This window comes from Canis aureus, chromosome 22 (assembly GCF_053574225.1).
Source record: "Canis aureus isolate CA01 chromosome 22, VMU_Caureus_v.1.0, whole genome shotgun sequence".
Classification (NCBI taxonomy): domain Eukaryota; kingdom Metazoa; phylum Chordata; class Mammalia; order Carnivora; family Canidae; genus Canis; species Canis aureus.
The window spans coordinates 28936688-28960026 of record NC_135632.1 but is presented as its reverse complement, the minus strand read 5'-3'; the positions used below and the strand labels follow the sequence as shown (position 1 = coordinate 28960026).

The 23339-nt window shown below is 35.1% G+C and overlaps 1 protein-coding gene across 1 annotated transcript in view; it reads right to left on the bottom strand.

Annotated features, from left to right (window-relative positions):
• KCNH8 (potassium voltage-gated channel subfamily H member 8) overlaps positions 1-23339 on the bottom strand; it is a 363281-nt gene that overhangs the window by 89042 nt on the left and 250900 nt on the right. Inside the window, exons 6-7 of the mRNA XM_077865348.1 lie at positions 22538-22695; positions 17085-17292 (exon numbers count right to left, since the gene is read on the bottom strand). Coding sequence (XP_077721474.1) covers positions 17085-17292; positions 22538-22695 — 366 coding nt within the window. The remainder of the gene's footprint in view (positions 1-17084; positions 17293-22537; positions 22696-23339) is intronic.

Genomic DNA, 23339 nt, shown 5'->3' with positions numbered 1-23339 from the left:
GATTTGATGTCTTACATTTAAATGATTTTCCCCTATAAATATATCATAAGTGGGAATCAGGTCTTCAGTAATTAACCCTTATTGAATTGGCCTTTTAGGATTAGATTACAACCATTCTTATAGTTCAAACAAAACATACAATGAGATCACACTGGAATTTAGGTTACAGTATTTGGGGCAGAAATTGATACAGTAGTTCTGGCAAGATAATGACCTTGGCTAGTGTGTAAGGCTTTCTGATATAAATACCTGAAAATACTGGTAATATATGCATTCTTCCAAATGAGGAAGTGAAATCTTCACATGCAAAAAAAGGAGTAGCAAATTTGAAGGCTGGCATGGTGATGGTGCTGATAGGGAGAGAAGGATAGGAAGCTGACCAGAAGTAATGATGTCTATGGCCTTGGATTTCACACCCATTCAGGCACAGGAGAGAATACCTAAATCTTACAAACACTGAACTGACACCTGGTATAAAACCGCGACACATGCATGGAGAAGGGTAGAAATGATCTACCCAACAGCTTATGGGAAAGACAAGGAAACTAGAGTTTGAAAAAAGTAATCTCTTGAGAGAAATTTTTTAAATTCAGACTTGTGCCTTGCATACATTGGTGTCTGAATATATACTATCCATGAGGCACCTTGAAGCTAAGCAATTTTTAAGAATTTGATCCTAGGCCAAGAAATAATGTTTCTGTCCTTGGCAAAAGCAAACAAAAACAATCAAAATTCTGTATATTCTCATTCCTCCCTCTGCACAGGATTTCTAAAAGAAGTCCTATTGAAGATGAGCTGACAATGAAAATGAAAAGCATCAAAATACATGAGGAAATAAATATTAAAATACAATGAACTCGAATTAATAAAATAAAAAAGGGAAATACAATTAAGACAATATATTTAAAATATTTAAATTCAATTAATGGACATAAAGGAAGGAATTAGAACTATTAAAAGGAAGCCAAACACCATGGAAAACAGAGATCTGAGAGAGCACCAAATAAAATTTCAATCTATATTTGATAGAAAATAGTTAATAAGGATCTATAACATATGTATAACTAAATTCAAAACTTGACCCAATAAACATATATAAAACCTTGCAAAATTATATGCAAAAAATATATATGCATGTCCTAATCCAAACACCAAAGAGTATATTCAAAATGAGTGTCAACAAACCTGAAGAACCAGTGTCATAGGGACCAAATTCTGTGACAACTAATGCATGTAATTAAAAATCAATAACAAACACTTAACTTCATAAGTCACATACACATTGAGTAGTAATTTTTAAAGATTTAACACTTAAAAATATAGAGCATCAGAAAGATTATTTAGGAAAGAAGAGAATTTGTAAATTAATGAGCTAAGTGTCTCATTCACCAAAGAGGAAGCTGTAGTAGTCAGAAGAGAAAAAAGGAAGAAACAACAGAAAGGAAGGAAGGAAGGAAGGAAGGAAGGAAGGAAGGAAGGAAGGAAGGAAGGAAGAAAGAAAGAAAGAAAGAAAAAGAAAGAAAGAAAGAAAGAAAGAAAGAAAGAAAGAAAGAAAGAAAAAGAAAGAAAGAAAGAAAGAAAGAAAGAAAGAAAAAAGAAAAAGAAAATATCTTCTACTTTACTTAGGGAATTGGAAATTAAAACATGACGCTATTTCATTTACCCTCCACTTCTCCCTGACCCTAGATTTTTGCAAGTTTAAAATCATTCATAGTAATTGTTGGTGATGATCTGGGGAAAGAACACATATTACACTACCAAGTAAGACACTGCAACAATGTATTATTATTATCATCAACTACTATCTGCTATTTAATTATCTACTGTTACTATTACTATGACTTCTATTTGTGGTAATTTATATGGAAGCTAATGAGACAAAATAAAACACTCTTTATTAATACATTTGCATAGGCGAAAAATAGAATCCAAGAAGAGCCTATGCACCAACTTGAGGAAGGGAGCAAGTGGGAATTAGTGGGTAATGGGGTTTTGGCTTTATCTGTAATGTTGTATTATTTTAAAAATACAAATGAAACAAATACGGCAAAATAATCTCAAACAGTGTCTACACCATTTGTTCTAATCTTTTGTATGTTAAAAATACTTTATTTAAAAAAAGAGATTTCTAGGAAACCTCAAACTTTTCAAGCTTTAGTTTCTTTTTTGTAAATGGGGTTGAAAATATCTGTCTCATGGAAATGCAATAAAAATCAGATGAGACAATGTACACAAATATATTAAGCACTGAACCATGTATGTAGTTTGTACTAAATATACGTAACTAAATATTAATTTGATGTAAGTCTATTGTTTTTAAAAATGTAGAAAAATTTACAAATAACTCCACTACTTACTGAATTTATTTCTAGTCTCTCTCTCTGTATGTGTGTGTGTGTGTGTGTGTGTACTTCCTCTTTATCCCAAATAGGAATCATATAATGCACTGAAATCTGTATCTTGAGTTCTTCATTTGAAATAACCAGAGCTTTTCCCCATGTCATTAACTTTTCATTAAAATCATGATGTATTATTTCTTACCCTTGTGTTTTCTTGATACTTCCTTTTTTCCTGTCTTTTTCTATACGTCCTATGGTTTGTGTGATTTATAAGCTATGTGCACTATTTTAAATTCTATTTGGTGGTGACATTTAGTTTTTCAAAGTCTATCTAATCTATATTCTCTACTTACCAGTTAATATTGACAATTTACATTGTAGTACCTCCTTTCCCTGCCCACATCTCTAAGATGAGAAATTTTGTATATTTGAAATTTTCTTCTAATCTTGGATGAAATAGAAAACCTACTGAGCCTGGCAGAGCTATTATTTGACGTTAAAAGAATGTCTGTGCAACAAAGATAATTGTCCCATCTCCTTGCAGACCTGTGCTCTCTGAATCAAAGGGCAGAGTATGAGTATAGAATGAAGGACTTCCGTTAGTGTAGATCTCTCAAAATTTGAAGCTCAAGTTGTCTGTTGGTTATATTTTAAAATCCAAACCTATTTATGTGTCATTTTGTGGAAATTCTTGTCTCTAGTAATAAGAGATCAATGGTTGATCCTAATTTTTGATGATGGTTAAGATGGTTAGGATGCTTTTATCCTGGTCATTATATAAATGTTAGTGGGAAGACGGGAGAGGCTGCATCAAGGGTTGCTATTCAGAAAAACTGTTACCTGGATCCAATTTTCTTGAATTTAGTGATGAGGGGAACATATTAAAAAAAGATAAAGAAGATACTAACTTAAGAAAAATCCTGACACCCTGATTCTTTTCCATTGAAATCACAAGTTATTTTCTATTACTTCTTTTTTTTTTTTTAAGATTTTATTTACTTATTCATGAGAGACACACAGAAAGGCAGAGGCACAGGCAGAGGGAGAAGCATGCTCCCCATGGCAAGCCCAATGAGGAACCTGATCTCAGGACCCAGGATCACGCCCTGAGCCAAAGGCAGACACTCAACCGCTGAGCCACCCAGGTGTCCCTTTTCTATTACTTCTTAAAAATATTATCTTTACACTTCAGCCCTGGAAATTTAAAAATAGTGTATTTGGATTTGAGGAAAGGGATATATAGACTAAAATGTAATTTTAAAAAGACATACATCAGGTCAACACTACGCCCTCTTTGAAATAAGGGCCAAAAATAACAAAAATCAGTTCACATATTTTTGGAAGTAGAAATATGTATTTCTATCTTCAGAAATACCTTAGAGTAGAAAATCTCCATTGAAAATCTTTTGTACTCCTCTTCTTCACATAAAAAATAAGTTGATGTTCTAACAATTTTGGAGATCATCTGTTCTGACCACTTCATTTTACCCAGAAGAAATATGAAACCTGAAGCCTAGATTGGAGTCTTAATTTCATGACTCCCAGTCCACTGTTCTTCTCAGTACATCATGAGAAGCAAGCAAGTAAGTAAAATTAGAAGTTTAGAATATTTCTCTCTAGGGCTCTTCCTTACACTAACATTCTGTGATCTATGAACCAAGGTTAGCTGGAATAAAATAGTAACTCAACTGGAGCCAATTCAATTGCCTAAGGTTGCTGAGTATAGGGGTTGAAAAAAAAATGCTGGCGTTAAAGGCTGCTTTGCAAAAGGACTCCCCAGCTGAGCTAATCAAATGCTGTCCAAATAACTGAAGTTCTAAGATATTAGGAAATCAGCTTTGCTTCGGACTATCATTTAGAGACTAAACCAGAAATGAAAATTTGAACATTTCAATCACAAGTTATTTCTATATCCATTTGGAGAGTAGCGTTGCTTTCTCTCAGTTTAAGAAATCATTACAATTCTTTAAAGTTGCATGTAAAGTGAAATTGTTTATTGAGTTTGTTTGCATCATAAAATTGACAGTGCATGGCTGTGGCTAAATTCTTCCAATGGTTAAGAAATTTAGAAAAAAAATGGATTACAGGAGAGGATTTCCATGGCATGTATATTATTGTACAGAATACAATTACATTCTAATAGTAAAAACCCTGGAAAGAACAGAAAGTTGAAAAAATGTTCTACTATTGAGTTGGAGCACTTCTGACTGAGTCTCACTCTCGGTAAAAGATACGTCAACAGACTAGGTATTATTTCTTCAAAAAACCCAAGTTTCAAGTGCAAGGCAATTTTCTTAAAGGAATTGGAACCGAATCTTCTCCAAGTTGAAAACAATCTTAGAGATCATCTAGCTCTAGGATGTTTTTGTTTGTCCCATTTACAAGGAACCCATGAAAAAGTATCATAGAATATACAAACTATAGTTTTATGCATACTATTTAAACAGATGTAGGAATTTATCACAGAGAGTTACAACTTCCACTCATTTTCCAAAAAGGCTTATGACTCAAGAAGAATTGAGACTCAGTAAGAACCAGTTGCATGGGGATCCCTGGGTGGCTCAGCGGTTTAGTGCCTGCCTTGGGCTTAGGGAGTGATCCTGGAGTCCTGGGATCAAGTCCTGAATCAGGCTCCCTGCATGAAGCCTGTTTCTCCCTCTGCCTGTGTCTCTGCCTCTCTCTGTCTGTGCCTCTCATGAATAAATAAATAAATAAATAAATAAATAAATAAATAAATAAATAAAATCTTTAAAAAAATTTAAAAAGAGAGAGAGAGAGAAAAAAAAAAGAGTCAGTTTCGTATCTCATTTCCACAGAGATAATTGGCACAGATATGGTATAATAAAATTTCATAGGTCATATAGGTAACTAGCAGCAGGGCTGCAGTTAGGATAGAAGATCCCAACTTCCAAGTTAAGAATTGTTCTATTTTACCCTGTTCTTTTACAAAAAATATTTTTGAGGGCCAGAGTTGAAAGTTTGGTATCAAGTATCCATAAGAATGTCTGTTAGTGATCTATAAAATATTTTCTCAGTAACATCTAGTGAAGTTAGAGTAAATATTTAATAAAAAAGATAATTTTCTGAAACCAGTATGAAAAAGAGTATAGACATTGGATAAGTCAGGGAGAAATTTATTAGTACTTTAGATTATAAGACTGTTTTCCTAAAAACTCAAAGAAATTAGTTAAAATTTGGATACATATTATGTGAAATATCTACACAATATTATTTTCAAGTCACTAGATTTTCTTATATCAATAATAACTGGAACCAAATTAATGAAAAATGGATCCCACCCACATAAGCAGAAAAATGTAAAATATTTAGAAATAAACTCAATAAGAAATATGTGTGACTTGTATGAAGAAAACTACATACTTTCTCTTAATTATATAAAAATTTTTAAATAATTGGAGATTAAGTACCATGCCTTGGATGACAAAAGTATCTCACTGTTATAAAAGCATTAATTTCCTTAAACTAATTTTTGAAATTAATTCCAATTAAAATGCCATTCGTATTTTTTTGGAGGGGTGATTTTTCCTAATATTGATCTAAATGAGTAAATGAGTCAGAATGGCCTCATTCTACTTGCTGTACCAAAAATTTAAACAGTACAATAATTAAACTCAGCAATACTGGTATAAAATTAGACTGTCAGTGAAAGAAAAATGAAATCTAGTAATAGCCATAAGTATGCATAATAATTGAGTATGATTAAAATGCCATATTTAATTAGTGTGAGTAAATGGATTATTCAATAAATAATACTGAGAGGCTATTTAGGCATTTAAACTATACACATATACGAAAGAAAGAAAGAAAGAAAAAAGAAAGAAACAAAGAAACGAAGGAAGGAAGAAAGAAAGAAAAAAAGTTAGATCCAAGCCTCAACCAGCTATATTAAACTCCCCCTGACCACCTTTTCTTTTCTTTAGATGCTCACATTGCCTTTTGGACCACCCTAAAACTAGTATCTTCAACTTTGAACTTATTTAAGTATAGAAGCATTTGGCACTCTGGAAGCCGGAAACATATTATTGTCCCTGATCTTAACAACCACAAAACTCAGGAAAATCCTTTAGGGTAGAAAGAAGAGGTCAAAGGTAGGCAAAGTTTCTAGTGATTAAATCATAGGATCCTTTGGGAGGAGCACAATAAGTCAATGAATGGTCAGCAGAGCATCACCTTCTTGCAGAAAATACTCAAAGGAGATTCTCTCTTCCAAAGTCTAGGTCAGGGCAGGGCTGAAGGTGTTTGAGAACCAAGCATATTCCTTCAAGGGCTGAGAGGACAAAATGAGACTAGGAAGCAGCTCATTGGAGGGTTTTGGATCTAATAAAAGATAGCAGTACCAACCCAAATTTATCTCCAGTTAGAAAATGGAAGTGTGTTTGAATTATTCACTAATTCAGAAAACACAAAAAAAGGATCAGGATAGGGAATGAAAGAGTTGAAATGATTAGCTGTCTCTGGTATCCTATAAGGATGAAACCATTGCTTATCATACTCTACACAATAGGAAATTAAGAACTGACTTATTCACTGCCACACCACACAAATCCCAAGACGCTAAGTGAGGAATATGGCCCTTAAAATCTACATATTTGAATAGTATATGTGATATTGTGATTCATAATAATATGTATTTGGTTTCCATCTTGTTTCTGGCACAGATCTCCTAAAACATCTTTTCTATGATATAACTATTGCACCTAAAGATGGAAGCTGATTGCTAGATAGCCAACCCTGTGATTAGAATGTTGGAAATTTCCATCCCACTCCAACCTTCAGGGAGGGGAGAGGGGATGGAGGTTGAATCAGTCACCAATGACCACTTGTGTACTTACTTTTTATGATTTCAAATCCATATTTTGAAACCTTGTTTTGAATGAAGTCATTTGTGATTAGAACTTGTTTTGAATAACTTGTTTTAATGATATGGTTTTGAAGTTGGATATTGATATTGATATGATACTGATACTCATATCAATTGTTAAAAAGAAACTAGAGGCCCAAAATGGAGTCACTTTTGCTAAGCTCCACCAAAACTTAATACCTAACCTAATTGCAGTTTCAGCCTCTCTCAGGAATGGAATTTTAAACCAATCAGTCTGGAATTTCTGATCAGCACTAGTGAGGTCATTTGCATGTTAAGTAAGACTTTCTGTCTTTTCTGCTAAGGGAAGATGGCCTTGCCTGAAACAATTCTTTCTGTTCTTGTGCTGATAACTTCCTTGTCCAGCACCATTTCTGCCTTTAGAAATCTTCCATTTTGTATAGCTTCTAAAGGATGCTTTCTACTTGCTGGTTGGGATGCTGTCCTGAATTGTTAAGAAAGTTAATTTGATCTTCAAATTTACTCATTTGAATTTTTGTTTTTAACACAACCATACCCTTGTTTACTATGCTTTCCTGATAACTCCCATATCTGGTTCCCCACTCCCTAAATCCTTTGTCTTTAGCTGAGGGTAGTATTTAAGATGAAAACATGGACTATTTTGGCAAGTTACTCAGTTTTCCTGGGTTTCTCTCACATATATAGGGGATATACATGCTATCATGCTTCTGTTTTCTTCTGTTAGTCTGTCATTTTATTACAAGGTGTCTCCTCCAAGAACCTAGAAGAGTAGAGGGAAAATTATTTTTCCCCTCCCATAGAAACAAAACAGTTCCCATTCAAATGTGATTTGAATACTGAAGAAATTAAATTTTTGGATAGTCAAAGTATCCTAAAATAATACATAATTTGATTGAAATATAATGTTGACATTTGGCTTTCTATTACATCTTAAAATAATGTACTATGTAATCGAAATATAATCTTGACATTTGGCTTTCTATTACTTTATTTAATTTTTTATTAAGTTTTTAATGTTAATTCCATAGAGTTAACATATAGTGTTATATTAGTTTCCAGTGTACAATAGTGATTTGACCATTCTATACATTATGCAGGGCTCATCATGACAAATGTATTCTTTAATCCCCATTACCTATTTCACCCATCCCTTGACATACCTCCCCTCTGGTAACCATCAATTTGTTCTCTATAGTTAAGAGTGTGTTTCTTTGTTCATTTCTCTCCCTCTGGCTTCCTATTACTGTATGATCTATACTTCATGGAAATACAGTTTCACCAAATGAGGAATGAGAATTTTGTTCTTTAATTTTATAAATGATAAGATAATATAAAGAAAGAGATACCCGGCATAACTTACTTCTGAACACTGAAGGAAGACTGACTTCAGAACCTCTTCCTCTTTAATCTGAGTGGGATGACACATTGATATGGGACAGAAGGCTTTATTTGTGGTCCACTGATTCATTCCTGCATTCACCCAAATAAATGATCCTTGGGTTCTCTACATAGGCATACTGAGATCAGTATCATGGAAAGAACATAAAGACAGGAGTTTGTGGTATAGAGTATGTACATAATGTCTCTCTGGAAAGAGAGAAAGATACACTTATACAGATACACATATGCATATATATATGTATGTGTGTTTGTGTGTATGTTATTAACACAATAATGATGTGTCATAATTCTACATCACTTCTTAGTTTGCAAATTGTTTTTATATACATTAGCTTACTTAAGCTCACCCAACTGATGAGATATAGAAGCAGAAAAATGTTCACCTTTAGCCCTCGCTGACATATAGCCTGCCTAGTCTCTATAAGGATCAAATAAGTACTGGTTGCTACATTTGAAAATGGCCTCATGACTGCCTGTACTTCTCACTGATAGTTAATAGTGAGCTGAATGATATGCACCAAGAGATCTCAGTGAAAGTAGTTTTAGGAGTAGAAATTCAAAGAAACACTCATGATCTAATACTCCCTGCATGTCCCCTCCCCCTTGAGCATGAAGCATATGAACGCCAGCTTCATACAGCAAAAGTGCAGCTCTTTCTGCCCATGGGTCTTATCCCCATGCTACTTAAATAAACTTAAGTTGCACCATAAAAGGTCTCAAGAATTCTTTCTTGATTGTCATGCTCAGTGATCTTGCAACACAACTACTCTCTAATGTAGGTATTTTTTGTTATCTCCATATTATAAATGAGGATAATCTCTCTCTCTATTCTTATAGATTTACTGTGGAAAGATTCAGTGGTATCCCATATTGTTAAAAAGATGGAAATCATAATTATTCCTCCTACTATGATACTAAGTCTAGTAATTTGTTAAGGTGTGTTTTTTAAACTCCAAATTCATGAGAGATTAACAGAATATTAATAATGTGTAGTAGAAAAAGGAAAGGTTATGAGGTAAGATAAATGTATGCGACATTTGGGTTAAATAAAGTTTAAACAATTTCTTTGGGATTTCTCTGAGCTCACACTGTGCTAATTTACCTTGTCAGTCCTTCAGAATGGGATGGAGTGCCTTCATTTCTCAAACTTATATGACAATAGGACCATTTTTGCTTGGAGTGTATGGTCTGAAGCTCAAACATATTTGGAAACCCTGGTACAAGAATATTCTGAAATATCAGCTTCAGTATTTTCTAATTGTTAAGTGTGAAGTACATCCTCTTATTGGGCAACTCTTGCAATGTGAAATCATATTAACTCCCAGTCTGCTACCCGAAACACAAAACTTTCCTATCAAAGGATTGAGAACAGTATGCAATTAAAAGCTAATTTTGTGTTGCTTGCTTTCTAAATGCCCAAATAAGTTTTAAACGTACAAGGTCAGACGACAGAGATAATTCAACTTCAGCATTGGAAATTCATATATGTTATTTCCTCAATTTTTTATAAGTAAAGTGTATCATTATATTCAGAATGTACAATGGAAAACTCAATTTTAAGAATAGACCATTTGCTCTTTATGGCAAAGAGTAAAATCTTTCTAGAAAACATGGAAACATTTCTGTTTTCTAGAAACCTTTATCAAAATAGAATAGAGCACTGGCAACTCTTTTAAAACTGATGGCATTTAATTTTAGTTTCTCAGAACTACCAGTAATATAAATTGTTTCTGGTGATGATATTTAATTTATATATTAAATTATATAATTTATATTATATTATATTGTGTTATATATTGCTTCAGCATGGAGGTTAATTCCTTCTCAATGGAGAAGGATCTCCATTGAGAGAATGGACCTCCCTGGTCCATTACTATATTCAAATAAATTCACAGATGTGATGAGGATTGAAAAGAGACAGGGATGTGGAACAGGTTAGGAAGGACTGAGTTGTTGTTGGTTTAGGACTGTTTATAAACTGTGAGTATTAACGTCACAGAAATTCCTGAGACTTTTTTAAACCTTGCTACTCAAAGTGTGGTGGGGGAACCAGCAGCCTGGACTTCACTCAGGAGCTTGTGAAATACACTGGGTCTCAGGCTGCACTTCAGATTTACTAAACTAGAATCTGTATTTTAATACAATCCTCAGGTGATTTCAGTACACATTAAAGTTTAAGATCTTTTGTTTTTCAAAAAAGCCCAGGTACCCCTCACTGGGGTACATTTTAAACCTTCATTTTAAGCTTTTTCTCCTCTTTGTTCATTTCATATACTCCCAAGAATGAGAATCTATAGATAAGGCTATCTCAAACAGTTTTTCATAATTCTTTATACAAAACCTGAAAATGTAGAATGCTAGTCAGTTATATCTTTTTAAGGGAAAATTGATGCAGTTATTGAAATAACCAGCTCATAATATCATAAGACTGGTCATTTTTTTGCCCATTGCATGAGGCTTGTAAATGCTAAGCAGTTGGTAACTAGAGAGCCCTTTAAATCAATCAGCTTTTATGATGTTTTATCCAACGAGGATCAGATTTAGGATTAAAATTGTCAATGAAAATTTGAAAATGATATCTCACTTAATCCTTTTCTTCCCATTCCAGATTTTTGGGCTTTTTCCCTCTTTTTTTGGTCATTGGTACAAATATACTTTTAGGCATCCACAATGGATAAGCTTACTCCAGCCAAAGGATTAAAAGATAAAAAAGCTTCTCTCTATTACAGTGTACTCTCATCTCTATCCTTTGTAGCAGATCATCTACTTTAAAGTTCAGCATGTCACAGTTTTAGAAATAGAGATAGCTTTGAGAAAGAATGTAAGGAAGTATTTTTGGCTGCAAATCGGAGCTACTGACCACGATGCAGTCTAGCCGAGGAAGCACGGCTTGGTCAGTAGAATGCCATTGTGACGTTTACATAAGGAGCCCAGACTGTGTTGTAGTAAGCAAGAAGCATCGATAACTACCACATGTCCTTTTCTCAGCTAATTCCATTTGGCATGACAATGTCCGAGAAGGGTATGATTCATAGAAGCATTTTAATAAATGTTTTTTTGTACGTTGTCCTGTTTGTTTTTAAATGTAAGGGTAAAGATGTTACAGTAGAAGATATTCATCTTTTTTTCTCTCTCTCTCTAAAACCTTACGTGAAGCGGGTATTCTCCATCATGCATAGTAAACTGAGAGACACAGGGCCCCAGGGAAGTGAAGGTGGGAGGTCCACCTCACCCCAGCAGTCAGTATTTGAGCATGTGACCTAAGCTTGGCCAATTGGATTCTCCCTTTAGGGACTGCAAATTAGAGACAGAAGGTTAGGGGTCTCTCATAGCATTTACGAAGCAGAAACACATCTAGGCCACGTTCGCAAACTGTCAGCAACTGTGCTTCCTGCACTGGGATGCTTGGAGCTGCCTTGGATCATGTTCTTTCCCTAAGTCTTGTTCTCTCATTCTGAGTCTGCATGTCCTGCTGATGGATTCCTTTTTTGTTTTTGCTTCCAAACAAGAATCATGACTGTAAGAGAAATATCACCTCTTCACTAGACTTGAATAGCATACAGAGTTCATTGATGGAAGTTTGAGCAGATAACTGCAGTTGGAGAATAGCACCAATCAGTAGTAAGAATGGAGGAGGTGTTTGTAATGGTGGTAGCTATCAGCTGCAAGAACATACTACTTACCAGACTGTGTTAGGTATGTCAACTTGAGCACTTATAATACTCAAAACCACTGAGGGTCGGTACTTCCATATCCACTTTACAGACAAGGAAACTAAAGAGCCTTGTATAAAAAGTCACACACTGAAGTCATTTTGGCTAAAATCGCATGCCTAGTGAATCCCTGAAGCAAGATTCCAATCCAAATATTTCTAACTTAAATCAGAACCATTATGTTCTATTTGGGATCCTAAGGAACTCTTTAAGGACTAATTCAATGTCATTATTGAACTTCATAAGTGATAATTAAAATAATATATCCCTATATTAATTGGGATGTACAGAAACATGCATGTCTTCTTATTCAGATCTAGCTGGGTATTTATTGAAGACTTCTTATAGAAAACAAATAAAGATACCCCCTCCCTAAGAGATCATTCTGAAACATGTCTTTGCAGCCAAAATAAAAATTTTAATTTAAAAAGAACACTTAGGGGTACCTGGGTGGCTCAAACATCCAACTCTTGATTTCAGCTCAGGTCATGATCTCAGGGTCCTGAGGTTGAGCCCTGTGGGTGGCTCCATTCTCAGCAGGGAGTCTGCCTGAGATTCTCTTTATCTCTCCCCGAACCCCTCCCCTCCTCTCTCTCTCTTTCTCTCAAATAAATAAATCTTAAAAACCTTTTTAAAATAAAAAGCATACTTAGACTCAGTTGTGTTATGCTTTTTTTTTCTTTTTAAGATTTTATTCATTCATTCATTCATCATTCATTCATGAGAGACACACAGAGAGAGAGGCAGAGACACAGGCAGAGGGGGAGAAGCAGGCTCCATGCAGGGAACCTGACGTGGGTCTTGATCCCGGGTCTCCAGGATCACACCCTGGGCCGAAGTCGGCGCTAAACCGCGGGGCCACTAAAGCTGCCCTGTGTTATGCTTCTTTAACGCAATGTTAAATCTTGCCCTTGAAGCACTAAGTTCCATAAAAGTTTTCTACACCTCAACAAGCTTACAGGATAGATGTTGGGCCTGTCACCTGTATTAGCCTGGAAGAGGAAATCTGTATGTGTGCAATTGTGAGGCTATGTGAAATTTACTAATTTTTCAGAGGCTTGTAAATGCTAAGCAGTTGGTAACTAGAGAGCCCTTTAAATCAATCAGCTTTTATGATGTTTTATCCAACGAGGATCAGATGATGATATTTGATGATATTCTTGTTAGATCTAGCTGCCTTCCCTCTATGCATGTTCCAGTCATAGAACTATAACACTGTGATATATCTATCGAGCTATTTGTCTCTTCTTCCTACTGCACTTTAAGTTCCATGACATTAAGTATAATATTTGTTTTGCTATCTCCAGTGCCTTACACAGGGTGAAGGAAGCCTGCACTGGACACTCAAAAAAATATTTTTTGAATGAGTAAACAACTTAAGTGATCTCTTTATTTATTCTTCCCCTCTCAAACTTCCTGCCTGAAAAGATTTGCTGAATAACCATTTCCTCTAATCTCATAACATTCAAAATTATTAGAAGGAGTTCTATACAAGAAGTTAGGGAATCTAGGTTCTTGTCCCATGACTGTCACTTAGTAATTGAATGGCCTTGAAGACTGACTCATTCAACATTTTTTTTCAAACATTTGCCATGTGCAAAGAAATATACACTGTAGTGGAGATACAGCAGTGATACAACAGACAATAACCCCTACCACCACAGAGCTTATATAGCCTAGAGCTGGATTTCTCACCATAAAATTTAAAAAGTTCGACTAAGCTCCTCCCAAGCCTAAAATTCCATGAAACAATAAGTCAAACCTTAAATTTCTTAAAATACAGTATGAAAGTGTATAAGAATATGAAGTAAAAATAACACTAGGCAAATTAGTTCATAACCAGCCTTTGGTATAATTAATCCATGAATATTAATTCTTCCTTCCAAAAATAGATATCTTATAGAGAAGTGATATTACAGTTTTTTTAAAAGATTAACTTTGATTTGATCTGATGAAAAGTATGGGAGCTCTCTCTAGCTATAAGTAGTAGACCTGCCAAGGACAAAAAGGGGAAAAATCATTTTAAGACAATTAACGATGATTAGAAAGAAAATTCCATTTTATCCCTTGGGGATATGAATCTGTTCTATACATCTACCTTTAGTCACACCATAAGAACATGTTCTCTAATCAAACTTTATTTGTGTGAAGAATTTTTTGAATCATGGTAGTTGGACCAAAAAAGATAAATATAATATTAATACACAAATTCCATAGGAAAAACTAAATTATCCTAGATTCTCAGCTGCTTTAAAAAAATAGGAAAGGTCATAATTATTTAATTTATGTCCAAATCTCAGCTGGAAAATCTTTTAAATGAACAATAGGGCAAGTAATTTTAAGAGAAGGGAAAGTCCTTATAGCCAAGTCTATAAATCCAGTATTGACAGACATAATTAGCATACTACCTTCCTGATCATTTTATGAGAGGTGTTTGGACAGGAAATCTAATTCTCTAAAGATAAAGGTTTAGTTGTTCTTATCATAACTGAGTAAAACATAGCAATTCTTTAACGTGCTGTGATCACAAGATATACTCCCTGACACATCCTCTTTCCTCAAACTTGTTGATATTGGTGTTTGCTACTGATGGTTTATGTGGACACTGAACCATGATTAAAAAAAATCACACCATACTGGGTTTGTTCTTCCATTAAAGTCATAAATTATGGAAACCAAAATAGACTTTTGAGTTATTTGGTGAGTTTTCTCATATTCTAGCTGAGGAAACTGAGGCCTATAGACGTGAACCAAATTACTGCAAATCTCACAATTGGTTAGTGGTGGAGCCATGATGATAGGAGAGTACTGTTGCCCCAACCCAATGTTTTCTTCCCATCATTGTACTATGCCAGTGCTTTCTTTGTGGGTTGACTTCCACTTCACAAGCTTCCATTCATTACATTGAACCATAACATCAAGTTTAAGAGTAGGAGTGGTAGGGGGCAATACTGAAGCAGTTCAGATGGCTGGCTTCTTTTTTCTTAGAAAATCAATACCTCTGTGTGTTTGTGGGAAGAAAAACAACAGCTAGCTTGTACATCTGCAGCAGAACTGGTGTGTTGGAAATGAAACAAAAGCTTTCCTCATCTAACTAAATTTGAGAGCGTGAATAAGCTGAATTTCCCCATCTGGAGACTCTCAGACTAGACAAGGCTTACAAATTAATATGAGTGTATAGGTCTGGGGCCTGAAGGAAATTAGGTCAGGCCCAGAAAGGAATCAGGTGGCTGACCACAAGTCAGAATTTAAATATGGATTCAAAACATAGGGCAGAGATCTAATGCTGTGATTCACTGAACACCATTAGGACTACACCAGAGTATGTGATGAGGGACCCTTCAGGACAAGAAAATAGAAAGGGAAACAATACTAAAGGACAGGAAATGTTTTAAACCAAGTACAATCCAGACTTTGGTCCTCCTTTTAATCAACTCTTCTCTGTCCTCCTCCTGCTGTCTTTTCCTCTCCCTGCTCACATTCCCAAATCCCTGCTCACATTCCCAAATCCCAAATATGTAGGATATTCCTGCTTTCACTCTGCAGTTGTATTGCTCCCTTGACTTCATTTCTGAGAATTGAGATCCACAGCAAGGCACAGAAGAAGTACTTTGATAAGGAAGAGAAGACTATTCCGAGATGAAAATTATCAGAACACATTCATTGCTTTGGTGCAACTTAGGGTCAATATCGAGATGTGTAGGTGCATTTTTAAGAACGTAGACAGGTGATTCACTCCCTGGAATCTGTTTTCATAGGATCTCCAGCTCATTCTCCAAAGACGTACTTTGAAGGCTTTGTATATACGCCCTATGGTGAAAGGCTGGCATTATGAGAGGCAACCCAGGGATGTTCCAAATGCATTCTGCCATTAAGTACTGGTATGAAAAGTTAGAGCATCTTTCTCTCTTGGGAATCTCTTGTGGCTTCATCCCTGTGCAAAGGTCTGAGTTTCCAAAAGTTCAAGATTGATTTTTGGAGAAAAGAAGTGAAGAATTTCTAGCCAACCAAGAAACAGATTCTTTTGATGAAATGTCAGATTAAGGAAAAAAAAAAAAAAAGAATTCTACACGGTGTACTATGACAATTCTCTAAAGGCAATGACTGGGAGAAGAATGCAGATATTTTTGGATAGAGGGTTATAGCCTTCAGAATTTCATTTTCTGTAAAGTTCTTGTGGTTAACATAAGTTTAAAAATGTGTTCCTGTGCAGAACATTTCAGATTCATTTATGCAGAATTATGTAACCCTTGGAAAAATCTCCCTTAAATTCCCATGTATTATGGGGACACAAAATTCTACAAATTATATTTGTTGATATCCAGTACCCTCTATCATCCCAAATTCCCGAAGTATACTAAATGTGGCAAGTGGGTCATTATAATACATTCTCTCTCTGTCTCACTGCAGTGATTGGCCATAGGCCAGTTGCCCACTGATCCAATGGTACTAGCCCTGCATTGGAGATGTCAGATAATATAACACATTACTTATCTGAACACTTCTACAGCCTGGCTGGTCATTTTAAACAGTTAACTCATTGAAATCTTAACCGATTACTCTTTAAAATATATATAAGGATTTTCCAGAAAACTTTCTCAAGAGAAATCACTTGATCATGGACCCAGCCCACTCCACCTCTAAAAATTATTAGACAAATTGACAGTCAGAGGACATATTTATGGACTCATCTTTCACCTCCTCCAAATTCTAGACAATCTTCCTTTTCACTTAAAAATGGAAAATGTGACAAATGTAAGCCCTTACCAACTTCCCACTTCAGAAGGCTGTTGTCTTCCCTCTCCATTTTTCCAATGACATACCAGATACACGCCATCCAGTGTGCAAGAAGTGCAAACATGGACATGAGCAGAGTCAGGACGATTGTGCTATGCTGAGAATAACGGTCCAACTTCTGCAGGAGACGCAAAAGACGCAGCAGCCGGACTGTCTTCAGGAGATGCACGAGAGACACCTGTGGGAGGAGACAGGGCGGCACAACTTGACCCATGGGCTCATTTCATGTTATGACGTTACTTTAACTTACAGCTGTCCTGAAAAGTTCTTGAAATTAAGTATAATCATGATCCCAATGCTATGGTCATTTTTCATGACCATACCAATCTCATTTCTTAACATATTATATCAAGAAGTGATAGAACAAAAGATAAAATTTCTTTAAATTAATTCTTATTTTCCTTAAGATTTATCTGTTTTTCTCAACCTATTTGGTTGAATATAATTTTGTATATTACGATAAACAACTGAAACACATTATGGTTTCAGGACTGAACATAAGGTGTCTCCACCTATTACACACATTTTCTTTCAATTCCACATCCCTTCCTCAGTGTAAGAGCGGTTTTATAACAATAACTGATACATGATGAAGTAAAACCCTGTGAAGTGGCAATAACGATAACTTAGTTTTGGAAAACACAGTGATTAGATTTATCAAACTTGTATCAGATCTACTCAAAAATGCCAGTAGCATGTTCTGTCTCATGTGCTGTGCTCTCTTCCTTCTAACATTGCTGATAGACAGGGAAAACATGTGCCTGAAACTTATACATCCTGAGCCCTCTCTCAAATACGCTTAGAGAACCAAAATAAAATGAACACAATTTTTGAAAACTCTCCTACGTCCTGACTTCGTATGCACTAAACAGTATACTTGTTGCTAAGGGATTATTTTCCTGACTTCGAGCGCCCAACTGAAAAATGTGCACTGTTGGTGTCCACCAGAATGGTCAATGTCGTTATTAACAACACATGTGGTGCACTAATGTATACTCTTTCACACCTCAATGAGCCTCAATAAGCATTCTAAAATAGAAAAGGCAAATAAAGTATAGGCTTATATGCAAATAGAGTTTGACAAATTACTCAATTTTTTCTAATTTGGGAAGGGGTGTGGAAAGAACCATAAATACAGGGGAAGAAAGTGGTTTGTATGACTACCCCTAAAAACGGTATTTCCTAAAGACAGAATCATAAACACGGCCAGCATCTTCTGGAAATTTGCCTTTATAATTAGCTCTGGAGTTAGTTGACTTCCAATTCCTTCCTCCACTATTCATCTCTCCTTATGTCTAAGAAACTCGTACCTAGAGCAGTGCCTGACATATAGTAAGTGCTCAATAAATATATGTTGAATGAATGAATGGGTAATAAATTGAGATACAAAACACTCTACATTTAATATAATAATAGAAATTCAGTTAAAGTGTTTTCATTTGTAATCTTGTGAATTATTCTATACTGAAATATAATAAAATAGTAAGGTCGGTTAGCTGTGCTTTTCTTTTTCTCATTCTTCTATGTCAAGTTTTATTTTCATCTCCTTCACAGCCAAGTTCTCATCTGTCATTTTTCCAGCTCATTGTAAACCAGATGATTAAATGCCAGTACTTTGGAATATCTACTTTGTAACTTAGAGGAATTACTGACAGTGGAGTTTGTTTTATGGTAGAAGAATATGATAGATAGATGACAGTTTTGTACTTGAAATAAAACCTCAAACAGAAGTCTCAAAGGGAAAAAGCCATTTGCTGTGGACTGAAGTTTGTCTTTCTAAATCTCATGTGTTGAAGTCCTAACCCTCAATGTGATGATAATTGATGATGGGGCCTTTGGGAAGTAATTTGGTTTAAATGGTTTAAATGGTTTAATGGTTTAAAAGGGTAGGATCCTCAAGATGGGTTAATGCCCTTACAAGAAAAGCCCAGAGAGTATCCTCTCTCCTCCTCCTCTCTCCCTTTCTCCCTGACTCCCTCTCTCCTTAACCCAATGTCTCTCTCTCCCCTTGCCATGTGAGAACATAGCAAGAAGACAGCAGTCTATATGCCAGGAAGAGAGCCCTCATCAAGAACAAAACTGGCTGGAACCTTGATCTTGGACTTCCCAGACTTCAGAATGGAGAAAAATTTCTATTGTTCAAGCCACCCAATCAATGATATTTTGTTATAGCAGCCTGAGCAGACTAAGACACCAATGACCATAGAATACTAATAATGTAAGGAACTCCCCATTTCCTTTGACCAGAAAGAAGATGTTCAAGGGAAGAATAGGGGGCTGTCCTTACATGAGAACAATAGTCTTTTGAAAAGATAAAGGACATGAGCCTTGGTGTCCAGGATGAGACAGCCTTAGTGATTTTGCTGACACTTTTGAAAAAAATTATACTTATTCCCATCTGAGTCAATAGCTTCTTGCTATAAAATGTGAGTTTGGTCTCTTAATGAATGACAGAAGAAAGAGGCATATTCGATTTAGTTGGAAATATATAATCTGGAAAAAACAAAGTATCTTTCTACTTTTGGGATGCTATCCTGAATTTGTCAGTGATAAAAATTAGAGGCACCTTAAAGACAGGCGCAAGAGTGTGATGTACTCATCAGTACCCCCTATCAAATGGGAGTTTCCCCTATTACTAAGTGGACATGACCACCCCCTGGCTATCCATTAGGGGAGAGAAAGAGAGAGAGAGAGAGAGAGAGAGACAGAGAGAGACAGAGAGAGACAGAGAGAAGAGAGAGAGAATTTGATTAACATTTACCAAGGTCTTTCTGTGTGTTTGACACTTAGCAAGGTAGTTTATAAAAATGTTGCCTTTTTAGGCTGCTGAGAAACCCTGTAGCGATTTTTATGCTCATTTTGCCATTTTTGATGTTTAACTTCCCCAAGGAAGTCATTCAGATGGCAAGTATTAAGACCTAATATAAGGATTTATATTTTTGCCTTTTTCACTCTATCATATTTTCTGTTTCATTCACAACTTTGTCACTCAGAGTGCCTTTCCATAATGACTTACACATGGTAAGTTTTATTAAAGAAATGTGTGAGTGTATATAAAACATTTACTATCAGCAATTATAGTCAGAATCAAAATTAGAGCATTCAATATATTTTTGATGGTTGTAATGTATTTTTGAGTGTCATCTACAGAGATGCACTGACTGAGTGTATTTTAGATCTGGAAAGCCAACACCTGTGTTTATTCATTTATTTATTTATTTCCTTTTTTTTTTTTTTTTTTGGTAAGCCTGTGCAGTATAGGAATTGCATAATGTGGGAAGCCTGGGAGGCTCAGCAGCTGAGCATCTGCCTTCAGCTCAGGGCATGATCCTGGGATCTGGGGATGGAGTCCTGCATCAGGTTCCCTGTGGGGAGCCTGCTTCTCCCTCTGCTCATATCTCTGCCTCTCTCTCTGTGCCCCTCGTAAATAAATAAATAAAATCTTTTTAAAAAATTGCATAACGCATAAACTTTTCTTCGTAGCTTATGTTTTCCTGGGAAGTAAATATAATACATTGAACAAGCTTTTCTGTTAAAATAGACGATTTTATCTTAACTCATTTATTTGGGGGCATTGCAACTTTATGTGCCAATCTGTTAATGATCATATTCTCACTCCAGTGAGACACAGAAAAATCATCACTGATAAGAGAGATTCCTTTATTCCTTCCTTTCCCTTTCTTTCTAACAGAGATGTTGATCTATAATTTGTATTCTTTATAAAGTATTAGTGCCAGATTTCACAAGGCAGAATGAAGAAAGGGAGCAAGAATGCAGTAAAGGTGTACAAGTATTTAAAATTCATCAAAATATGAGAATTAGATTTTGTCAGAAATCCTTTGTGTTAATTTTAGACAATGAGGATGTTAATTATATATAAACATATTATGTATCTTAAAATTTTATAGATTTTATAATATAATGATGCAATATATATTTTAAATCATTCTATTTGCTCAGTCCCCAAAGAGAAATGGAACATAAAAAAATATTATTAGTATGTAGTAGCAAAGCAGCAAGTTAATTTAGAACACAGTCTATTCAACACGATTTATTTAAGAATTCTCCAGGAGAATGTGGAAAAGTTTTCTTAGCATTTTGTAAATTATGTACTTCTTTTGAAATTTTTTTGTTGCAGTCTTGCAAAGCCTTGTTTTAAGTCATTACACTTTCATTATAGCACACTTATCTAGTCAAATTCAATTTTAAAAAGCACTTTAAAAAGCCTGGATAACAACTCAATGTGGCACTGATTGATATTATATACTAAATTTTTCCCCAGAGGTTTCCTTTAGTTAACTTATAAACCTCTTAAAGATGTTGACACCCTCAACTTTCCATCTTCAGAAAAAAAAAAAAAAGAAAGAAAAAGAAAAAAAATACTATTATATAGGTAATTAACAAGTGCACAAATCTGTACTCAATAGGCAGGATTACAGTTCAATCTTCATTCTGAAGTCAATAATGACTATATTTGAAACACTGATCACTTTAGTATTGAAAACTATGCTTTTAAATTCTTGATAGAGAATCTCAAGGGGTTGTCAACTGAGTAAGAAATATGTTTAATATGAACTAATGTTTAGTAAATTTTTGCCTGCTAAAATTGGTTACTGTAGCAGCAAACTGCATTACTGGCCCCAAAATGCTATTATGCCTCCCTAAAACTCTTTCTATGTATAAGTGAGCACTTAATGCTTTTAAGAACAACAATTGTTCAATAGTAAAAATAGCTATTACCACAAGTGGACATACTTTATTTCCTGCGAGGAGGCATGAGGATAAAGGCTTTCCATGAAGGAAGAAGGGAAGTTACAATCATAGAGAAAAGTTAAAAACCCAAGAGAGCTCTCAAGTTCACGGTCAGTGTTTTTTAGGCTTTTGCCCCACCCAACATTTTTATAAGGACTTCTAAGAAGTGGTTGAATTCTTTTTCTTTTTTTTTTTAATTTCAATATTCTTCTTTATCTTGATCAGTCTTTTATTTGTTTTGCCAGTAAGTAATGAAATACTCAAGAGGTAGAGAGTAAAAGTCATAAAACTGGAAGAAATCTTAAACTCTCCACTAAATTCCTGATGTAAATATCTGCCTAAGTAATACATAGTAATGCCTGTATTCCTGCAGATGGTTTCCTTATCAAAGGATTTGTTCTGTGAGTCAGTATTGATGATAAACTCAGGCTTTTCTTATTTCCTTGTCTATGTATTTAAATAACTCATACAGATAATGCAGATTTCAAAAGGAAGTAACTCTCTTAAGTGGAACTCCATGGTCTGCGTACCATTGGTCACTTTGGCATCTATATTCAGGAGGGCACAAGGTCCTGGACATACAAATTGTCACAAATGCTTAAAACCTGAATATATGGAAAACAAACACAGGGTTAAGATCAAGATCATGTGGAAGGACCCTCTGTACTCACCACTGTGACGTTGAAAGCATACAGGAGATCAAAAGGCAGAGCGGCAATTAAATCAATGATGAACCAGGTTGTGACATAGTGGATGCAAATTGATCTCGCTTCAAAGATAACTTGGCCAGACTTGCTGACATAGGTTGTTCGGAAATTTAAAATAATATCTGCTTGAGAAAAAAAGATAAGAGAAAGAGAAGGAAGGTACAGAGAGAAGAAGTAAAGAAGGAAAGACAAGGAAAGAAGGAAGGATGAAGGGAAGACAGGCATTCAGGCAGGGAGGAAGAGGGAGGAAGAAAATTGTATAAAATTAAATAAAATTAGACAAATGGTAACCAGACTGATAATATCTGAAATACTCTTCTTTACAGATCCAGTTCAATTCAACAAACAGGTACTGAAGAAGAGTGAAGAAAGTGATGTTTTCTGAGCACTTAATACATTCCAGACATTGGGCCACATGTTAACATAACTAAAATGAATAAAAATAACAAAACAACAATAGTCATCACTTACTAAATGCTCATTATGTACTGGGCATTGTCCTAAAAACTTAGCATAGGTTATTTCACTTACTCCTCAGAACACGTTCTTAAGTAGACAGTATTACCTCCACATTAAACAGACAAAAACTGTCAGTGAGGCAAAGTAACACATCCATGATCAAAAGTGGCAAAGATAATTTGAACACAGATGTAATTTCTAGTCTGCATTCTTTTTTAAATAAAATTTTACTTTGTTTCATGAACAAAGTTTTACTAATTTCTGTGTAGGCATAAAACTTATCTCTGCCCTAAAAGCACTTATATTA